General features: G+C 42.2%; 1 protein-coding gene across 4 annotated transcripts in view; it reads left to right on the forward strand.

The window, feature by feature from the left end:
• The window catches only part of gripap1 (GRIP1 associated protein 1), a 64,317-nt gene that overhangs the window by 13,067 nt on the left and 31,782 nt on the right, over positions 1–19,468 (forward strand). The window contains exons 9-23 of one of the 4 annotated variants that reach the window (XM_060880871.1): positions 116–186; positions 398–445; positions 540–571; positions 2,689–2,736; positions 2,956–3,055; positions 3,215–3,292; positions 4,459–4,557; positions 5,967–6,101; positions 6,620–6,715; positions 8,736–8,948; positions 9,235–9,348; positions 9,822–9,899; positions 11,133–11,228; positions 12,569–12,625; positions 13,664–13,763. In XM_060880871.1, the coding sequence (XP_060736854.1) occupies positions 116–186; positions 398–445; positions 540–571; positions 2,689–2,736; positions 2,956–3,055; positions 3,215–3,292; positions 4,459–4,557; positions 5,967–6,101; positions 6,620–6,715; positions 8,736–8,948; positions 9,235–9,348; positions 9,822–9,899; positions 11,133–11,228; positions 12,569–12,625; positions 13,664–13,763 (1,365 nt within the window). The remainder of the gene's footprint in view (positions 1–115; positions 187–397; positions 446–539; positions 572–2,688; positions 2,737–2,955; positions 3,056–3,214; positions 3,293–4,458; positions 4,558–5,966; positions 6,102–6,619; positions 6,716–8,735; positions 8,949–9,234; positions 9,349–9,821; positions 9,900–11,132; positions 11,229–12,568; positions 12,626–13,663; positions 13,764–19,468) is intronic. The other 3 variants (XM_060880872.1, XM_060880874.1, XM_060880873.1) reach the window with 3 other exon arrangements.

Here is a 19,468-nt window from a genome sequence, read left to right on the forward strand (position 1 = left end):
GTGGAAACTCTCTTTTTACATGTCTTATGTTTCTTAACCATGACTGCAGCAGATCAGTGTGTGTGTGTGTGGTGTGGGGTTGTATATCATGGTCTTTTACATCTCTCCCTTCCAGAGGTGGAGCTGAAGCTTCAGACTGAGATGGAGGAGAAACGATTACTGAAAGAGCAACTACAGGCCCTGGAGGTAAACCCACACACACACACACACACACACACACACACACACACACACACTGTAAATGCCACAGCATATAAAATCCCGCAGATTATACAGTGTGTACAATATGCGATCATCCACTGTGCACGTTTGCAGCATGATAAATCTTCAGCTACTCAAATTCATTTCCATATTTAATACATTGATCTTGTCTTTTTTTATTTTTTATTATTTTTAGGCATCCAAACAAGCTGAACTCGCAAAACTTCAAGAAGAGAACGCTAAGGTAACACCGCTATCCATGCGTGTGTGTGTGTGTGTGTGTGTGTGTGTGTGTATTCACGCTAACACTCCTCATGAACACGATTTGTCTTTTCTAGCTATCTGACAAGTTGAAGAAAAAGCAGGAGAGGTAAGAACCGTGTACAGTTGTTCCTTTAATTTAAAACACTCACAGCCTTCAAGTCACCGCGGTTTATTAGCATAATTGGAATCGACGCGGCGCGTCGTCGTGTTGTAGGTCAGAATTTACATAATCCGTTTAAAGACGACCGAAAAGGATTAGCGAAGAAACATTCTGAGCTTTTTTTTTTTCCTGCTTAAATGCTTCTTTAAGCTCGTATACGTTAGCGCGTATTTAGCGCGTTAGCTTAACCACATATACACCGACTACTGAGTACTGAACAAACACGCTCACTCGGCACCGGACATCCTCAGCAGATCTGCAGCAGGTTCTGTGACCTTCATCATCTTCATATTAACATCTCCATAAATACGTCACCCAGAAAGTCCATAAAAGGCAAAACACCTTTAAGTAAAGACTGAACGGAATCCCTTCCACTGAATCTTTCAGTATTTAAGTAGCATGAACTGATTTGTCTGCGCATTTAAGAAATAAATGTCAATCCACAAAATGTCAGTAACTCCTGGTACTTATATCATTTGAAGTCGAGTCTCAAATGAACTCCTTATGTGGAAATTTACAAATAGATACAAATCGCTGCCCTTTTTTTTTTCCTTTCCTTTCCACATATTTTGCTTAGAATCCCTTACGATTGGTTTGTGAAACATTCCGTTTATCCAGACAAACTTAAATCCGTGTTTTTTCAGCGCCGGGATCTTGTTGAGTGACCCTGGGATTGGAACTTCTAACCTTCCGATCAATAATCACTGAGCTCCCACCTCTCTTTTTCATTTCTCTGTGATTGAGGTCTAATGAAGGACAGATTTCAGTAGCTCTGTAACACTAACTCTAACCTGTTACTTCATTATTACTAATTACTGCATAAACAGACTATAAACATGTGAAGCTCTTTTTGCTTTGTGTCTCTTTCCCCTTGTCAACATTTTTCTCTCTTTGTCCCTCTCTCTCTCTCTCTCTCTGTCGCTCTCTCTCTCTGTCGCTCTCTCTCTCTGTCGCTCTCTCTCTCTGTCGCTCTCTCTCTCTCTCTGTTGCCCTCTCTCTCTCTCTCTCTCTCTCTCTCTCTGTCGCTCTCTCTCTCTGTCGCTCTCTCTCTCTCACTCTGTCGCTCTCTGTCACTCTCTGTCGCTTTCTCTCTCTCTCTGTCGCTTTCTCTCTCTCTCTGTCGCTTTCTCTCTCTCTCTCTCTGTCGCTCTCTCTCTCTCTGTCGCTCTCTCTCTCTCTCTCTGTCGCTCTCTCTCTGTCTCTGTCGCTTTCTCTCTCTCTCTCTCTGTCGCTCTCTCTCTCTGTCGCTCTCTCTCTCTGTCGCTCTCTCTCTCTCTCTGTTGCCCTCTCGCTCTCTCTCTCTCTCTCTCTCGCTCTCTCTCTCTGTCGCTCTCTCTCTCTGTCGCTCTCTCTCTCTGTCGCTCTCTCTCTCTCTGTTGCCCTCTCTCTCTCTCTCTCTCTCTCTCTCTGTCGCTCTCTCTCTCTGTCGCTCTCTCTCTCTCTGTCGCTCTCTCTCTGTCTCTGTCGCTCTCTCTCTCTGTCGCTCTCTCTCTCTCTGTCGCTCTCTCTCTCTCTGTCGCTCTCTCTCTCTCTGTCGCTCTCTCTCTCTCTGTCGCTCTCTCTCTCTCTGTCGCTCTCTCTGTCACTCTCTGTCGCTCTCTCTCTCTGTCACTTTCTCTCTCTCTCTGTCGCTTTCTCTCTCTCTCTGTCGCTCTCTCTCTCTCTCTCTCTGTCTCTCACTCTCTGTCTCTCACCCTGTCTTTCTCGCTCTCTGTATCTTTCTCTCGCTGTCTGTCTTGCTCTGTCTCTCTCTCTTGGTCTTGGTCTCTGTCTTTCTCTCTCTCTCTCTTGGTCTTGGTCTCTGTCTTTCTCTCTCTCTCTCTCTCTCTCGCTCCCGCTCTCTGTCTGTCTGTCTCTCTGTCTGTCTGTCTGTCTCTTGATCTCTCTGTCTGTCTGTCTCTCTGTCTATCTGTCTGTCTCTGTACTGGAGTTGTCAGTTGTGCCTCTTGCTCAGTGACAAGGTTGCCGCTGTGAGGCTGCCTTCTGGGCACCAAGCCTCAAACTGTGCTGTTCTTTCTGTTTGCTTGGACTTTAAACTGCCTCCCTCTGTGGTTTCCTTTCAGCTTCCTGCATCTCCAGGGGGAAAAAGAGGCTCTCTATCATGACAGCAGGTGGGTTCCTGGGAGCGCATTAGTTTCACACTTGTTTTTTGTTTTGCGTTTATAAACGACTCTGTGCCTTTTAGTTGTTCCTAACTGGTGCTTGCGGTCCGTCTTCTCTCCCAAATACATTGCACAGACTGTTTCCTCTTGCATTTACGCCGGCGCTCTTTCAAACAAATGGCCTGTTTCAGATCAGCTGTTTGATCATTTGTGCGGTTTTTGCTTCAGGACAAAAATAGACGAGATTCAGCAGCGCAAAGAGGACGAGCTGAAATCCATCAACCTGCGCGTGCAGAAACTACAGTCCGACCTGACGAACGCTAATCAGGTCAGAATAAAAATCTAATACATGATCGTGATTGATTAGCAGGACAGGATTGATTTTATTTATACAGTGTGTATATATATATATATATATATACATATAATTTAAACTGAATCCTGAGAGCTTAATGTGTGTCGTGTGTGTGTGTGTGTGTTGTGATAGAATGTTGCTGAGCTAAAGGAGCAGTTGCAGAGCAAGCAGAAAGAGCACGAGGTGGCTCTCCATGCACTCAAAGATCAGGTAATCATCACCTCCTTCTCCACTTGGAGGTTCACTCGCACGGCGCTTTACAGCAAAGCCTCGCTCTCGCCGGCTGTCGCTCCATTTTATAACTCGGCGATTTTTTCACAGAGGTTTTGAAAGGTTTGGGTGAGCTCAGGTGAACAAAACACACACACACACACACACACACACACACACACACACACAGAGCGATCTTCATTATCGCAGCCATGCCAGTACAGTCAGTTCTGTCTGTATCCTCCAGAACGAGACCTCTTTCTTTGCGCTAATGTGGAAACCGATCCCTGGGTTTAATGCGGTATAATCACACAATAAAGAGAAACAGTTGTTGTTAATCATCTTGCATCGCAGTTTTGAAAATTCTAACCGATGTCATTTCCTGTCGAGGTCACAATGCCGATGCGATATGGATGTAAGCATTTATCTGTTCTTTAAATCAGTGGAAGTGGAACACACAAAATACCCAGTGTTTTCTGTTCCACTGGAACACATCTAACCTTCGGTTTGCCGTCTACTGTCCGCCGTTATCGTACGAACGCAGCATACGAGACGAATCTGTCTGCTTTACTGTCTGGCTGATGGCGTGACGGTGTGCTGAGACGCTGCCAGCTGTTTATTGTTGCGTTGTTTTTTTTTTGTTTTTTTTTTGAGTTCTAAAATAAAACTTTTCTAAAAAGTTTATCCAGAGGCCTGTGTGTTTTAATTGGCTTTGAATAAATGATTGCATTAAAGATTACTTGAATTATTAAACATTAGTAAAAAGGCCGTAAGACTTATCGGCTGCAGATTTCTTCGGGACGCTGCTCGAAGTCCGTCCGTCTGCGTAAGTACCTTGCGTCGTCTCTGCCACTCTTTTCTTCGGATCTTAATTAAAGGCTGTGATCGGCAGCTCGAACAGATTAAAAGGCATCTGCTTCGTCTTTACTTTATCTTCACTGATTTTTCTCAAAACCTCAAAGCTCTGTTTGACTTCTCTCCCTTTTTCTGCGATCGCTCTGTCTCTTCTGTTTTTATCCCTTACTTTTTGCCTGGGCCTTGCATCACCTCCGTGATTCTGGTGTCGTCTCCTTCTTTACAGCTCGTCAGTTAAATTTCACCTTTCTTTTTTTTCTTCTCTCTCTTTCTCCCCCTCTCTTCGTGGCTGTGCGTGGTGTTCGGTGGAGCTGCAGGTAGCGTGTCAGAGCGCAGTCAGTCAGGAGCAGGTGGAGGGCATGCTGACTGAGAACGAGGCTCTCAGGACTAACCTAGCTGCACTAGAACAGGTACAGCTCGACGAGCGTCATCCATATTCATCAGCCATCATCGCCTTCCGTTCCTACGACAACGTCCGTTACTGTCATCGCAGTCGTAACACCGTCTTCACGTCATGTCAGAACGGCGCTAATTATAACACGACAGCACGGAGATTGTCCACAGACTTGTTCATCTCCTGGGGAAAGAAGTTCAATTAAATGGTTCTGTTAGCGTTTTGTACGGAGAACAGATCAGAAGGTCGTGAGTTCGAATCCCAGAGACACCAAGCTGCCACGCCTGGGCCCCTGAGCAAGGCCCTTAACCCTCTATTGCTCAGCCGTATAAATGAAATAATCGTAAGTCGCTTACTTTTAAGTAAGTGACTCAAAATTCCACATTTCCTGCTCACTGGTAATTACAGAGATGTGCTTTGGTTTATACAAAAGAATGCATTATGTATAATATGGTGATAATACAGACATGACGTTGTTAAAAAAAAGAAGTTACGGCAGCTCGTATTTCATCTTCACTGTTACTAATAAGCTAGAAGATCTAATATCATCCTCCTGTTCATCATCGTCGTCCCTGTACTGCAGATCATACACTCAGATTATACGCTAATAATAATAATAATAATAATAATAAAAAAACACACATTGTAACACACACTTCAGTATTCATCTGTACAAAAACGATATAATTATATATAAATATATAGTATTATACTTTTTTGTTTCATTTAAATGAATTTTTTTTTATTTATTTCTAAAGTTTTTCATTTGCTGATTAAATTTGTACTCATTTCCATTTTCATTCCCATTTTTAGCCGTGTTGATATTTTAATGATTTTAAACTAATTTTCAGTGAAAAGCTGGTAATTATTGCTGTGTGTGTGCATATGTATATATGGTGTGTGTGTGTGTGGCATATGTATATATGGTGTGTGTGTGTGTGTGTGTGTGTGTGCATATGTATATATGGTGTGTGTGTGTGCGTGTGTGCATATGTATATATGGTGTGTGTGTGTGCGTGTGTGCATATGTATATATGGTGTGTGTGTGTGTGTGTGTGCATATGTGTATATGGTGTGTGTATATGGTGTGTGTGTATGTGTATGTATATGTTGTGTGTATGTGTGTGTATGTATATATTGTGTGTGTATGTATATGTTTGTATTGTGTGTGTATGTATATGTATATATTGTGTGTGTATGTATATGTATATTGTGTGTGTGTGTGTATGTGTGTATATGTATATATTGTGTGTATGCATGTATATGTATGTATTGTGTGTGTGTGTGTATGTATTGTGTGTGTACGTATATATTGTGTGTGTGTGTGTGTGTGTGTGTATGCATATGTATACTGTATGTATATATTGTTTATGTGTGTGTGTGTGTGTGTGTGTGTGTGTGTGTGTGTGTGTGTGTGTGTCCCAGATCCAGACAGTAAAGACTCAGGAGCTGAACCTCCTCAGGGAGCAGAGCATGGCGTTGAATGTGGAGCTGCAGCAGAGACGCAGCGAGCAGGAGAGTTTACTGGCACAGAAAGATGACCTCAGCTCTCAGCTACAGGTCTTCATAAAGCCACCACATTACAAAGCACTGCACACAGGGTTGTGTTGTGATGTCTGAGCACAACAACCACAGTGTAGCTCTCTGGGACCAGACCTGGCTTTTGTTTTCTGTACCACAAGCCAGGGTTAGCTTTATTCTCTCTACTCAGCTGACGGTATCAATCACAATATCAGGAACTACAGATGTTAGACTGCATGTGTTCTGGCAAAGCGTCAACGTTTTACTGCCTTATTACATAAAAGTAAGAAAAAACGATCCATGATTACAAATCACATTCCAAATAATATCCAGGCATACAGTGTATAAAAAAGACAGCTACCTGTGGGTTGTGTATCGAATCTGTCTGTACAGACTAAATATAGTGTGTGTGTCTCTTTTTGTGTGTGTGTGTGTGTGTCTCTGTGTGTGTGTGTGTGTGTCTCTGTGTGTGTGTGTGTGTGTGTGTCTCTGTCTCTGTCTCTGTGTGTGTGTGTGTGTGTCTCTGTGTGTGTGTGTGTGTGTGTGTGTCTTTGCAGGAGTCAAACCGAGCCAGTGGTAGACTTTTGGAACAGATCTCTGAGCTGGGTCTGGAGAAAGATAAACTACAGCAAGATCTAGAAGAAGCCAGGAAGGTATTCATCTTACACACACCTTTTCTTTTTCTTTTTCTTTCTTTCTTTTTTCTTTTTTTTTTATTTGTTTCGTTTCTTTTCATTTTGTTTTGTTTCTTTTTTTTCTCCTTTTTCTTCTCTTCTCTTCTCTTCTCTTCTCTTCTCTTCTCTTCTCTTCTCTTCCCTTCTTTTCCCTCTCCTCCCCTCCCCTCTCGTCTCCTCCCCTCTCGTCTCTTCTCCTCTTTTCTTCTCTCTGCTCTCATCTCCTCTCCTCTTGTCTCCTCTAGTCTCTCTCCTCTTGTCTCATCTCGTCTCATCTTGTCTTGTTTTCTCTTCTCTTCTCTCGTCTCTTCTCTCGTCTCTTCTCTCCTCTCCTCTTATCTCCTCTCCTCTCGTCTCCTCCCCTCTCGTCTCGTCTCGTCTCCTCTGGATTTGAAGGAGTTTAATTGCATCAGCCGTATCAGTCTTTCGGCCGTAATTATTTCTATTAACTCCAGATGCTGTTGTTTTCAGCACCAAACAAGTTTGTTGGCTTCTGAGTTATTTTCTAACGTCAGCGTCAGAGATTTTCATTAAGATCAAAGCGAAGCTGATGGTTTTCCATTTTTGCGTGCGTTAGATACACTAATGTCTTTCTGGTTCCAGACGGATCTAATAAGTCCGGACGTTCATTTTTAATAACGGACGTTCATTTTGACTCCGCAGTAAATTTAAACATAGTCTCACACCTATAGAGATGACAAACACACGCCCTTTTATAGGAACACATGCACATCTGCCTTCCACTTTTATAGGAACACATGCACATCTGCCCTCCCCTTTTATAGGAACACATGCACACCTGCCGTCCCCTTTTATAGGAACACATGCACACCTGCCGTCCCCTTCTATAGGAACACATGCACACCTGCCGTCCCCTTCTATAGGAACACATGCACACCTGCCGTCCCCTTCTATAGGAACACATGCACACCTGCTGTCCCCTTCTATAGGAACACATGCACACCTGCCGTCCCCTTTTATAGGAACACATGCACACCTGCCGTCCCCTTTTATAGGAACACATGCACACCTGCCGTCCCCTTCTATAGGAACACATGCACACCTGCCGTCCACTTTTATAGGAACACATGCACACCTGCCGTCCCCTTCTATAGGAACACATGCACACCTGCCGTCCACTTTTATAGGAACACATGCACACCTGCCGTCCCCTTCTATAGGAACACATGCACACCTGCCGTCCACTTTTATAGGAACTCATGCAAACCTGCCGTCCACTTTTATAGGAACTCATGCACATCTGCCATCCACTTTAATAGGAACTCATGCACATCTTCCGTCCCCTTTTATAGGAACACATGCACACCTGCCATCCCGTTTAATAGGAACACATGCACACTTACCGTCCACTTTAATAGAAACACATGCACACCTGCCGTCCACTTTAATAGGAACTCATGCACATCTGCCATCCACTTTAATAGGAACTCATGCACATCTTCCGTCCCCTTTTATAGGAACACATGCACACCTGCCATCCCGTTTAATAGGAACTCATGCACACTTACCGTCCACTTTAATAGGAACTCATGCACATCTGCCGTCCACTTTAATAGTAACTCATGCACTCATGCCCCCCCCCCCCCAAAAAAAAATAATAATTTGTTAACTTACTTTCCCTTAAGCATTTTAAATGTTTTAAATATTGACTAAATATTACAGTCATATAAAATGAGCAGAAAGTTAGCTTGAATAAGAGCTGAGGGGCTCTGTTTTTTTGCATTCGATTCTTGTTTTTTCCCCACAATGGAATCAAAGCACGGTACAGATCAGGGCCATAATTAATAATTGTAAATGACGTTTAAGAACTTCGGCTTTCCTCAATTAATTAAATGTAATCGACTGCGATATCGACAAGCTTAGCTGAAGTTTGCTAATTGGCCACTCTGATGCCAGGAGGCTGTATCGTTATTGGCGTTATTGGCACGTGTTTTTTGTGTTCGTGCGTCTCCTGACTGTGCTCTTGTTACCGTGGCAGACAGCAGACAAACGCAAGGCCATGCTGGATGAGCTGGCCATCGAGATGGCAAAGGAGAAGTCGAGGCACAAAGAGGACCTGAGCGACGTGCGACTACAGCATGAGAAAGAGGTTCTGAGCATCCGGGCACGCTACGAGAAAGAGCTGCGTGGCCTTCATGAAGACAAGAGCCGTACGGAGGAGGAGATCCGTGGCCAGCTTCGAGACGAAAAGGTGAGATGGATTTTGGGAAGCAATCGTTCTCACTAGAAGACTGACATGCTCTCAGTCAGTGGAAATAAGCCCGTTGTTCTAGTGTTCAATTATAAAAGCTAACACCAAAGAAATAGGGCTTACACACTGAGAAACTAACACCATAGAAACTGGTCTAAAGATGGGGATGGTGAAGAAGAGGTGTGGATTAAAGGAAGAAAGGGAGTAGAAATAGTAATACAAGAGAGAGGAATATAGAAAGGGGTGTGTGTGTGTGTGTGTATTGAAATAATGCTTTGTTTTGTAGGCTCGCAATAAAGAGCTGGAGGGTCTGCAGCAGAGTGTGGAAGAGCTGCAGGCTCAGGTGCAGTCCATGGAGGGAACCAAAGGATGGATCGAGCGCAGGCTCAAAGAGGCTGAGGTACCCTTTGTGTGTCTGTGTGTGTCTGTCTGTCTGTCTGTGTGTGTTTGTGTGTGTGTGTGTCTGTCTGTGTGTGAGACGCTATGTGTGACGCTGGGTGTGTGTGACGCTGGGTGTGTGTGTCGCTGGGTGTGTGTGTGTGTGTGTGTGTGTGTGTGTGTGTGTGTGTGTGTGTGTGTGTGTGTGAGTGACGCCGGGTGTGTGTGACGCCGGGTGTCTCCTAACCCTAACCATGTTAGGATGATCACCACATTGCACCTTTATTCCTGTGCTAAGAATCCTTCATAATCAGCCTGACCACTGGATGTCACTGTTGTATTTTTTATCATTAGTATTTTAAAAGTGAAAACTTTTACAATTTGATTCTTCTATTTTTTGCTGCTGTTGTTTTTTTTTTTTTTCGCGTGTGTGAATTTGTTAACAGCTCCTGTAGAGAAAACAAAAAAAAGGTGTGTGTGTTTGTGTGTGAACAGGAGACTATAGAAAAGAACAGACTGGAACACACCGAGGAGATTGAGAGACTGCAGCGAGAACAAGCCCTCCAGCTCGAGGTAAAGTTTGTGTTCGTGTGTGTTTATATGTGCATGTGTCATGTTCACTTCTCTTTTTAAACTCAAAGCTAAAACCGAGCGAGAGCCTTAACCTACAGTACATAACATTGTGAGTAAAGTTCTATACCGATGCCTACTTATTGAACTCCAGATAGAGATCAGGTGTTCTTAAAAAACCCACAAATTCCCCAGAGCGTGGTTACGCACAGCTTATATAACCCGTCTGTGCCTTTTTAAGCTCGGCTTTCCTTTCAAAAGTTTTCATCAGATCCCACTTTTTGTGGTGAAGGGTTTGGTGATGACAGACCAACAGGTGTCGATTGCACACGGCGCGTTTGGGCGGTCTTTCGTTTGTATTAACACAGCGGGGGGAAATAACGTCCGCCATCAGACTAACAAGCCGACACGTTCTCCGCTCAAGGTTTACGAAGCAGACGTAAAAGAAAGAAGGCTGAAAGTATTTTATTTCAGACTAGACTAAGCTTGATCTACTGGTCTAATATTACGTTTAGGATTAAACGTAGACATGTAGAGAAAGTCTGAACTCTCCAACCCTAAAAACAAGCCCTGTCACACACCACCCCTACCCCGACCCCGACCCCGCCCCAACCCAAAGTCTGCGCACTTCTGGAGTTTTCTGTGTTGCCCTTTAAAGCTTGAAAATCAAACTGCTTGCACCGTGGCATAGTGTATTATTTCGTCGTGACCAGCACCGACGCAGCGAGTTGCGCTTCGGGATCCAGTCCCACTCAGCTAGCTTAGAGCTTTCAAGGGTGTCGGTACACAGAGGCAAATCTTCCTAAATGCTGCTGCAGACATGAGTCATTGGGATGGAACTGGGCTCTCTGAGCATCCAGGTCATCCACGTAAACGCACTTTAAGAACCGCGCTTAAAAGGCGTAATACGACACGCAGATTTATTATTCAGTACATTTATTGCACCGATTGTTTATTTATTTATTTATCTTTGTCCTTAGCAGTGCAGACGAACCGCAGTCATAAAACCGCGGTAATAAAAGAGCCTGTAAAAGGGCGACATCCCGAAGCCGTTTTTTTTTTTTTTTTGGTAACCTCTAAGGACACTGTGAAATTTAAAAAATGCATACGAACAGAAGTCAGACTGTCACGACAATACGAAATAACCGGATATCCATCAACAGTCAACAATCTTCTCATGTGGATTTTCCAGCAGAAGGATTTTCACTTGATTTGTTTGTTTCTGGATGTGCGTAGGAGAAATCGAGGGAGTTCGACGCCGTGAAACAACAGATCACCACCATGGACAAGGAGAAAGAGGAGCTCAATAACACCATCGCTAAACAAAAACAGGTACCAGCTAAGAAAACGTCGAGTTCGTTCAGTTTCAGCATTCGGCTGAACGCTGGATTCCGATTGGTCAGAAGGCGTTAATTCATTTTCTCAGGTGACAGAGGTTTATGTTAATGCGCTTGTTCTGCTACTTTAATAAAATGAAACTTACACAGAGACTCTGAGGGCCGGCCACATAAACAGGTTTAGAAAACGCAGGTAATTGTTTATAGGCCGAGGTTTATTATGAGATGTTTATTAAGCAGTTTTTGTTTCCAGAGTAAGAGCTTTGTAACTTAGACGTAGTTCCTCCTGCACCGTTCGACTCATTTGGAATCTAGTGCTAGATGTGTGTTCGATTTTTTTGAGCACAAACCTATTAGTAAGAATGTGTTTCTGATCCAATCCAAAATTAGGAGTGTGTGTGTGTTTGTGTGTAACTTAAATCTGTTGCCAGAATCACTTTGGGGATTTAAACTGGATTTCAGTTTAGCCATTACACTGTCAATTATAACTAACCTTTCTTGTGTGTGTTTGTGTGTGTGTGTGTTTGTGTGTGTGTGTATTTGTTTGTTTGTGTGTGTGTTTGTGTGTATTTGTTTGTGTTTGTGTGTATTTGTTTGTGTGTGTGTTTGTTTGTTTGTGTGTATTTGTTTGTGTGTGTGTTTGTTTGTTTGTGTGTGTTTGTGTGTGTGTGTTTGTGTGTGTGTGTGTGTGTATTTGTTTGTGTGTGTATTTGTGTGTGTGTTTGTGTGTGTGTTTGTGTGTATTTGTTTGTTTGTGTGTTTGTGTGTGTTTTTGTTTGTTTGTGTGTGTGTGTGTTTTTGTTTGTTTGTGTGTGTGTGTGTTTTTGTTTGTGTGTGTGTGTGTGTTTGTTTGTGTTTGTGTGTTTTTGTTTGTGTTTGTGTGTTTTTGTTTGTGTGTGTGTGTTTTTGTTTGTGTGTGTGTTTGTGTGTATTTGTTTGTGTGTGTGTTTGTGTGTGTGTTTGTGCATTTGTTTGTGTGTATTTGTTTGTGTGTATTTGTTTGTGTGTATTTGTGTTTGTGTGTGTTTTTGTTTGTGTGTGTGTGTTTTTGTTTGTGTGTGTGTGTTTTTGTTTGTGTGTGTGTTTTTGTTTGTGTTTGTGTGTGTGTTTGTGTGTATTTGTTTGTGTGTGTGTTTGTGTGTATTTGTTTGTGTATTTGTTTGTGTGTGTGTGTTTGTGTGTATTTGTTTGTGTATTTGTTTGTGTGTATTTGTGTTTGTGTGTGTGTTTTTGTTTGTTTGTGTGTGTTTGTGTGTGTGTTTGTGTGTATTTGTTTGTGTATTTGTTTGTGTGTATTTGTGTGTGTGTTTGTGTGTGTGTGTCTGTGTTTTGCAGGAGATTAGAGACACTGTAGATGAACAGCGGATTCTAGAGAAGAAAGGCAGTTCAGCAGTAAGTGGGCTTCTCTCTATCACTCTCCCAATCTCTCCGTCTCACGAACATAAACACTCTCTCTTACTCTCTCATGCCGGAGACTGGACAGTAGGTGATGAGTCAGGTCTTTCCATCTCTCTGCTTTCCCAGAAAGTGAATTAAAACACAGGTGAAAGCCAGTTAGCTTTCCCCCTTCTCTAAACAGCAGACTAGGGCTCTAAGTATCGAGTCGGTACTCATTACAACGCTGTCCAGACATTTTTTTTATTGTTTGTAAGAGAAATCTAACATTGTATATTAAAACGGTGTGTTTTTTATTCATAGGCAACAATTTCTACTGGTTTACATGAAGGCATGCCTTTTCAGATTAGCGAATTAGTGCTCAATCCACCTTTTACACAGTGACTTAAAACAACCGTGTTCTTTTTCGAAGGATGTATTTGAAAGAAAAGGCTGTTTGAAAAGCTTTCGCATGTAAGTTACGGCTCATCGAAGGACTCGTGACAGATGTGTCTCTGTACTGTAATGTGCCTTCTGCTGCTTTAGCATTTTGAATGTGTTCCTATGATTTCCCACTAAACGGATTAATGCGAATGCGAGTCTATTTTTAACTAATGAATATTAGGGCTGACTCTCTCTCTCTCTCTCTCTCTCTCTCTCTCTCTCTCTCTCTGTGTCTCTCTCTGTATCTCTCTGTCTCTGTCTCTCTCTCTCTCACTGTGTCTCTCTCTCTTTCTGTATCTCTCTCTCTCTCTGTGTCTCTCTTTGTCTCTCTGTGTCTCTCTCTCTCTGTATCTCTCTCTCTTTCTCTCTCTCTCTCTCTCTCTCTCTCTGTCTCTCTGTGTCTCTCTCTCTCTGTGTCTCTCTCTCTCTCTCTCTGTGTCTCTCTCTCTCTCTCTCTGTCTCTCTCTGTCTCTCTGTGTCTCTCTCTCTGTATCTCTCTCTGTCTCTGTCTCTCTCTCTGTGTGTCTCTCTCTGTCTCTCTTTATCTCTCTCTGTGCCTCTCTCTCTCTCTCTCTCTCTCTCTCTCTCTCTCTCACACACACATCACTGCAGCTGAAAGACTTGAAGCGGCAGCTCCACCTGGAGCGCAAAAGAGCCGACAAGTTGCAGGAAAGGCTACAGGAGATCCTGACCAACTCCAAGACCAGGACAGGTAAGCTGTGCTTCACTGCTCTGTGGATGAGAAAAGTCTCCACACTGCACTTTTAGCCTGTTGTATCACTTAACCCATGTATTAGAGATCAAACCAGGATCAATCCTCCACCACCGCAGGTACGTTTCCACGGACAAACTCTTTCCGAACCGCAGATTGATTTTATATGCCTACATGTGCATAATATATCAGGGTTACTTTACTTTTGTTTACTCAACAGTGATCAACAGTGAACAGTAACCTGAGTGATTTTCAGGTTAAACCTTTCACTCAAGGCCACTTAAGGCCGCTTATATAAAGCTTTAGTCACAGCGCGTTTGAATTTTTTCTTTAATAAACACGTTTTCCCTGCAACAAAGCCCCGGACCCTAAAATACTGATTTCACAAAAAGTTCACAAAAAGGATATCGCATTATTTATCTAGTCCCCATGCTACGAAGACTTAAGAAACGTTTACGAAATACTTCAGGGCGAGTAACCATGACGACGGAAAGGTACCCGCTATTTTCCTCGCCACTTCTGTGTCATGACAATATAAGATCTCGCGTGTAAAGGCAAGCTTCCTGTTCTTCTCTTTCTCCTTTCTTTATTCCATAAATATTACATGGAAAGTTTTTCCGGTGTAGGAACGAATGCAGTCAGGGTAGGGGGTGGTGGGTGGTGGTGGTGGTGGTGGGGGGGTGAGGGAAAGGCGAGCGGGCTTGGATAGTTTACCGTCCTCACCGAGATGCTGTAGGAAATGTCTTGTGCATGCAGCATTAAAGATTTAGTACAGGTAAGTGAGTATGCAACACTGCACTGCACAGATGCTGCAGATATTAACTGAAGTGTGTGTGTGTGTGTGTGTGTGTGTGTGTGTGTGTGTGTGTGTGTGTGTGTGTGTGTGTGTGTAAGAGTTCCACTTCAGGAGATTACGCATGGTTTTGTAATGTTTTAGCACTGGATTCCAAAGGGAACTTTAAAGCATGGACGCAAATGTGTTGAAATCAAGTCATAGTTTGGTTAAACATTGGAGAAAATGTTTGAAGCCCAAACAGAAATGAAGTAGTAATATTATTAATAATAGTGGTTCATGTAATGCAGAGTTTGTTCTTGTACTATAACCTTAATCTATGTGAATAGATTATAATCTTGTACTGCATAGCTTTAAGCTTTACGTTCCTGGTCTTTCTGACTAAAATTGTACATTGTGAGAGTACACGACATTGCAGGTAACTGCTGTCTCTGATCGCATGACTGTGAAGTGAAATAGTAAAACTGGAAAACAAACAAAAACAAAACATCATTCTGGGCGGGAAAGTACATTTTGTGAGCAAATCATCCCTATGTGTTTGGAAGTGGCTTTCACCAATTTTACTTTGTCACCTATTTGCATATATATATAGTTGGTCTGAATCAGTAAATGTTTACTTTTGTCTACTAGGGCTGGGCGATATGGCTGAAAACTGTATCACGATATCAGTGTTTCATATCGGTCGATATCGATCATTATTGATATATTTTTGTCCTGGTCCTTATTTTAAATGGGTCATAAAAAATATTACATTTAAACATTTTTAATTTAAACTTCACCTTCCTCTGATCATCATCCCCTCAGTTATTAAGACAGAAACGTCAACAACCAGGAAAACTCAAATAATTAAAATTTAAACATAAGTCTAAAGTCACAATGAACACTTAACAATTATCTCTTAACATTTAAGGTGCAAAATGAAAGAAAGTGTAAGAAATGCTTAATAAAGTGTAATAAAATAGTGCAAAGTGTTAAATATAAACATAGAGAAACCTGAGAGTTTAGTGCTAGGAAGTTCACTAGCTGTTCACCTTCTGGTGAATAAAGTGTGTATAATATGTGCAGTGTTTTGTAAACATAAATAAAACTGAGCTGGACTGAGATACATCTGTAATATAAAAAACAAACCTGATACACTACAGTAACATTGTTTGAAATATAAAACCTGCAGAAATATGAAAAAGTAGCTGATTTTTCCGCTTTTATTTACAATTTCCTCGCTCGCTGCGGCTCATTTTCTGCTCATCAGTCGCCGGTTACTGAAGAGGAATCCAGCAGACCAGCACGAGACAACGATATGTCGCAACCAAACATGATACTGTTACATGATTGGCTGTTAGCGTGTCACTCCCTACGTTGCTAGGTTACCAGAGAGTGAGTGCCTTTGTTAATGCAACCAAACTTGCTTCGCAACCTCTGTTTTCTTTCGACGAAGAATAAAAAATATCAACCGTTTTATCGAAGACATTTTTTATTGATATCGATCAGGTGTCTATCGCGATACATATCGTTATCGTTTTATCGCCCAGCCCTATTGTCTACTTCCATTTTGCGCTGCACAAATTAGAAACGCTGGTAGCTACAGTTGAAGTAACAAAATACAAATACGGAGGCATCCGTGGTTTTACTTGAGGTAAAATCACGGATGCCTCCGTATTCGTATTTTGCATGGAGGTCAGTTTGCATCTCCGCCCTCCCACTTCTGAGGTCCAGAAGGTGGAAATAACTCCGCGTGTTGCGGGCGGTGTGTTTAATGTGTCGTTTTATGTTGTACAGTGTTTTAAGGGTTGGCTTTATTGGGGAAGTTGGATCAGATCCAGTTTTGATCCTCTGGTCCACACGGACCCCTGCTTTCTGCAGCAATCGCTAAATTGCCCCAGGATACTGCAAGAAACTGCAGTTCGTCCACTGTCGGTGTCTTAAAACAATTAGTCCTTCAGGGGATATTCCTCTCCTCCCCGACATCCCCTCAGCATCATTATCAGGGTGGGGTAGAAGGTGTAAATATTTAATGGTACCCCCCCCACATCTCGACATTTGCCACAGCGTAGGCAGATTTGCTTTCTGTAGGATTTTGGTGAGGCCAGTGCTCTCCTCTTTTGAAGCATCCATTATTTAAATGGTTGTAAATGTTTAATGGTCGCTCTACAGAAACTTTAGAATCAGACATTTTAAAGTAGGGGGAAAAATCTAAATGCTCTATGACTTTCCTCTCACACACACACACACACACACACACACATCTTCAAGAGAGTAACACTCCATGCTTCCCAGACCAGACCTTGATATTATTATATAATACCTTATTGTTTATTTTATTATTTATTATTCAATATTTATCAGTCTGCCTACCACAACATATCGCCTTTAAATTCTCAAATCCGATTGGTCAGAAAGTGTTCATTAATTTCGTATTACGTTACAGCACCTCTGTCGCCTCGTTCCACCCCCCCAAGGTTTAATTAATTCATGCGTTGCTCTGTTTCTATATAAACAACTCATTCACAGGGAACCTTTGTAAAACATAACGAAAGGATGAAGAGTACTGAACAAAATGTGTTATTTAACAAAGAGTAACTGTTGCTACGGCGAAGCTTCTTCGGGCCTTCGTTACACTTCGTTTAAAAAAAAAAAAAAAAATCAGAGCTCCGTGTTAACCCACAACGGACTCGTCACGTAAGCTTTCCGTTAGAAAAGGCGTATATAAAACTTTTAAGGATGGAAACCACATCAGCACTTTACAGGTAAAGGAAAGTCTTCACGCCCTAAAGAGGACTCGATGAAGTTTATCGGTAACACGACAAGCTGCTTTTTGTCTTATTGCCCCGAAGAGATGAAAATGAGAAGCTGGTGAGGGACTGGAAGTTTATAACCAAAGTCAAAGCTTGTTTTTCCGAATGTTGCGTAACGTTAAATAATAGAACAATAAATGGATCAAAGTATAAAATTTCTATAATAAATCTAAATGCGTGTGTGTGGCCTGCAGAAGCAGCTGCTTGTGTAGCTGACGAAAGGTTTTGTCTAAAACGTACTGTTTGTCTGTTATCTTTGTATTCTTGCAAATTTTACAACCTCTTCATTTATCACAAAAGTACACCGTGTTGGCTTCCTCCTTTATCTAAACACACACACACACACACACACACACACACACACACACGGACTTCTGTTGAGACTTGTGACTGCTTGGGTATTTTATGTGACCGAGTGCTTGGCAGTAGTTTGGTTGACGTAGCATTTTAGTACCTCGTTCACTTGCCAATTATTGCCTTTAAAGTGCACCAGAGATCCTGTTTATGCTAATTCAGTAATGCAGATATCGAAACTTTTTTATTAGCGAGTGGATCGTGCCCGTTGTACACTGTGTACTTTAGTAGGTTAACAGTTGCATTAGTGTTACGTTGCTCAGTCACGTATTTTTGTGTAAACAAACAAACAAAAAAAAATGATTTTATTATTTCGTTTTATTATTATTGAGCAGACGCTTTACACACTTAAGGTAATTAAAGGAAGAAGTATGTGAATCTCTTGGCGATTAGCTCAAGCCTTTCTGACCCTGTGTGTTAATCAGAGTCCTGTCTGTGGTTAGGAGGAACTTTTCTCTGTAATACTGTAAATCTGCCAGGTGGTTTCACACCAACACACACACTCCACACTACACCTCAACACAGCAGTAAGCACAGGTTGGGCTTTGCTCCTAATGAGCACTTTTATACCTGTACAGTGAGGATACTCACTCAGTCCTTCCTTACTTCCCTCGCTTTCTACCTCTTTCACTCCTCTTTCCCTCCCTCCTCCTAGTTTTCTTTCCTTCCTTCCTTCCTTCCTTCCTTCCTTCCTTCCTTCCTTCCCCCGCTTTCTACCTCTTTCACTCCTCTTTTCCTTCCTTCCTCCTAGTTTTCCTTCCTTCCTTCCTTACTTCATAGCCCTCCCTTGTTTTTCCCGTTTTCCTTTTTTCTTTCTTTTTTCATTATCCATCTTTTCCTTTTCCCCTCCCTCGTTTTCTTTTCACCTTTCTTTCTTTTCCTTTTCCCTTTTTTCTTTTTCTTTTTACCTTTCTTTTTTCATTGTTATCCTTGTCTCCCTCCCTCTTTCTTTCTTTCTTTCTTTCTTTCTTTCTTTCTTTCTTTCTTACTCTGTCTCTCTCTCTCTCGCTCTCTTTGTGTATGTGTTTTTGGTTGGTTATATTTGGTCTTTGATGGGACATAAATAGAAGTTCGATGGACTTGATTTTTTTTCCTGCTCGTGATCTTTTACGTGTGACGTATCAGATCATCTGCCGTATGTCTTTTTCTCTGACGGATGGCAGGGGATTGCGCTCTGCTCTGCTCTGATCTGATCTTTCAGCTCTGTTTGTTGCTGTTGCTCTAAGCGGTTTCGGGCGCTCCGGCCGTGTCGGTCCTGCCAGTGCTGGCCATCAGTAGGACTGTGCTGGAGATTCGGTCACGTCAGAAGGGTTTTAACATGTCTGATTGCTGAGGTTATCAAGTGTAAGGCTTTCAGCTCCATATTTTTATCCCTCGCATCCTTAAACATTCTTCCATGTTCCCTTGCGTAGATTTTTGTCGGCCCTGAGTCACCCGAAGGGAATAACAACGGCGCTGAAATTCTTTCATTCTATTCTATTCACTCTATTCTTAGTTTTTAGAGGTCATTTCGAGCTTCAACCAAAATGAAGCTTTTCTTTAGAGGCCTGTGGAAACTTTGTTGATCACATATGTTATAGTCGAACAAAATTCAGTTTGACCACCAAGTAACGATAAACACGTGGCTCTTCTACAGCAGCCCAGACCAAAACCACACCTAAACAGATTAGAAATGACCGTCATGTAGACCTTTGTATCATTTCTCCGTCAGCGGCCACGATTAAAAAAGAAACCGTTCAGTTAATACACAACAGCACTTTTCTGAG

Source organism: Tachysurus vachellii, chromosome 11, assembly GCF_030014155.1.
Source record: "Tachysurus vachellii isolate PV-2020 chromosome 11, HZAU_Pvac_v1, whole genome shotgun sequence".
Lineage (NCBI taxonomy): Eukaryota > Metazoa > Chordata > Actinopteri > Siluriformes > Bagridae > Tachysurus > Tachysurus vachellii.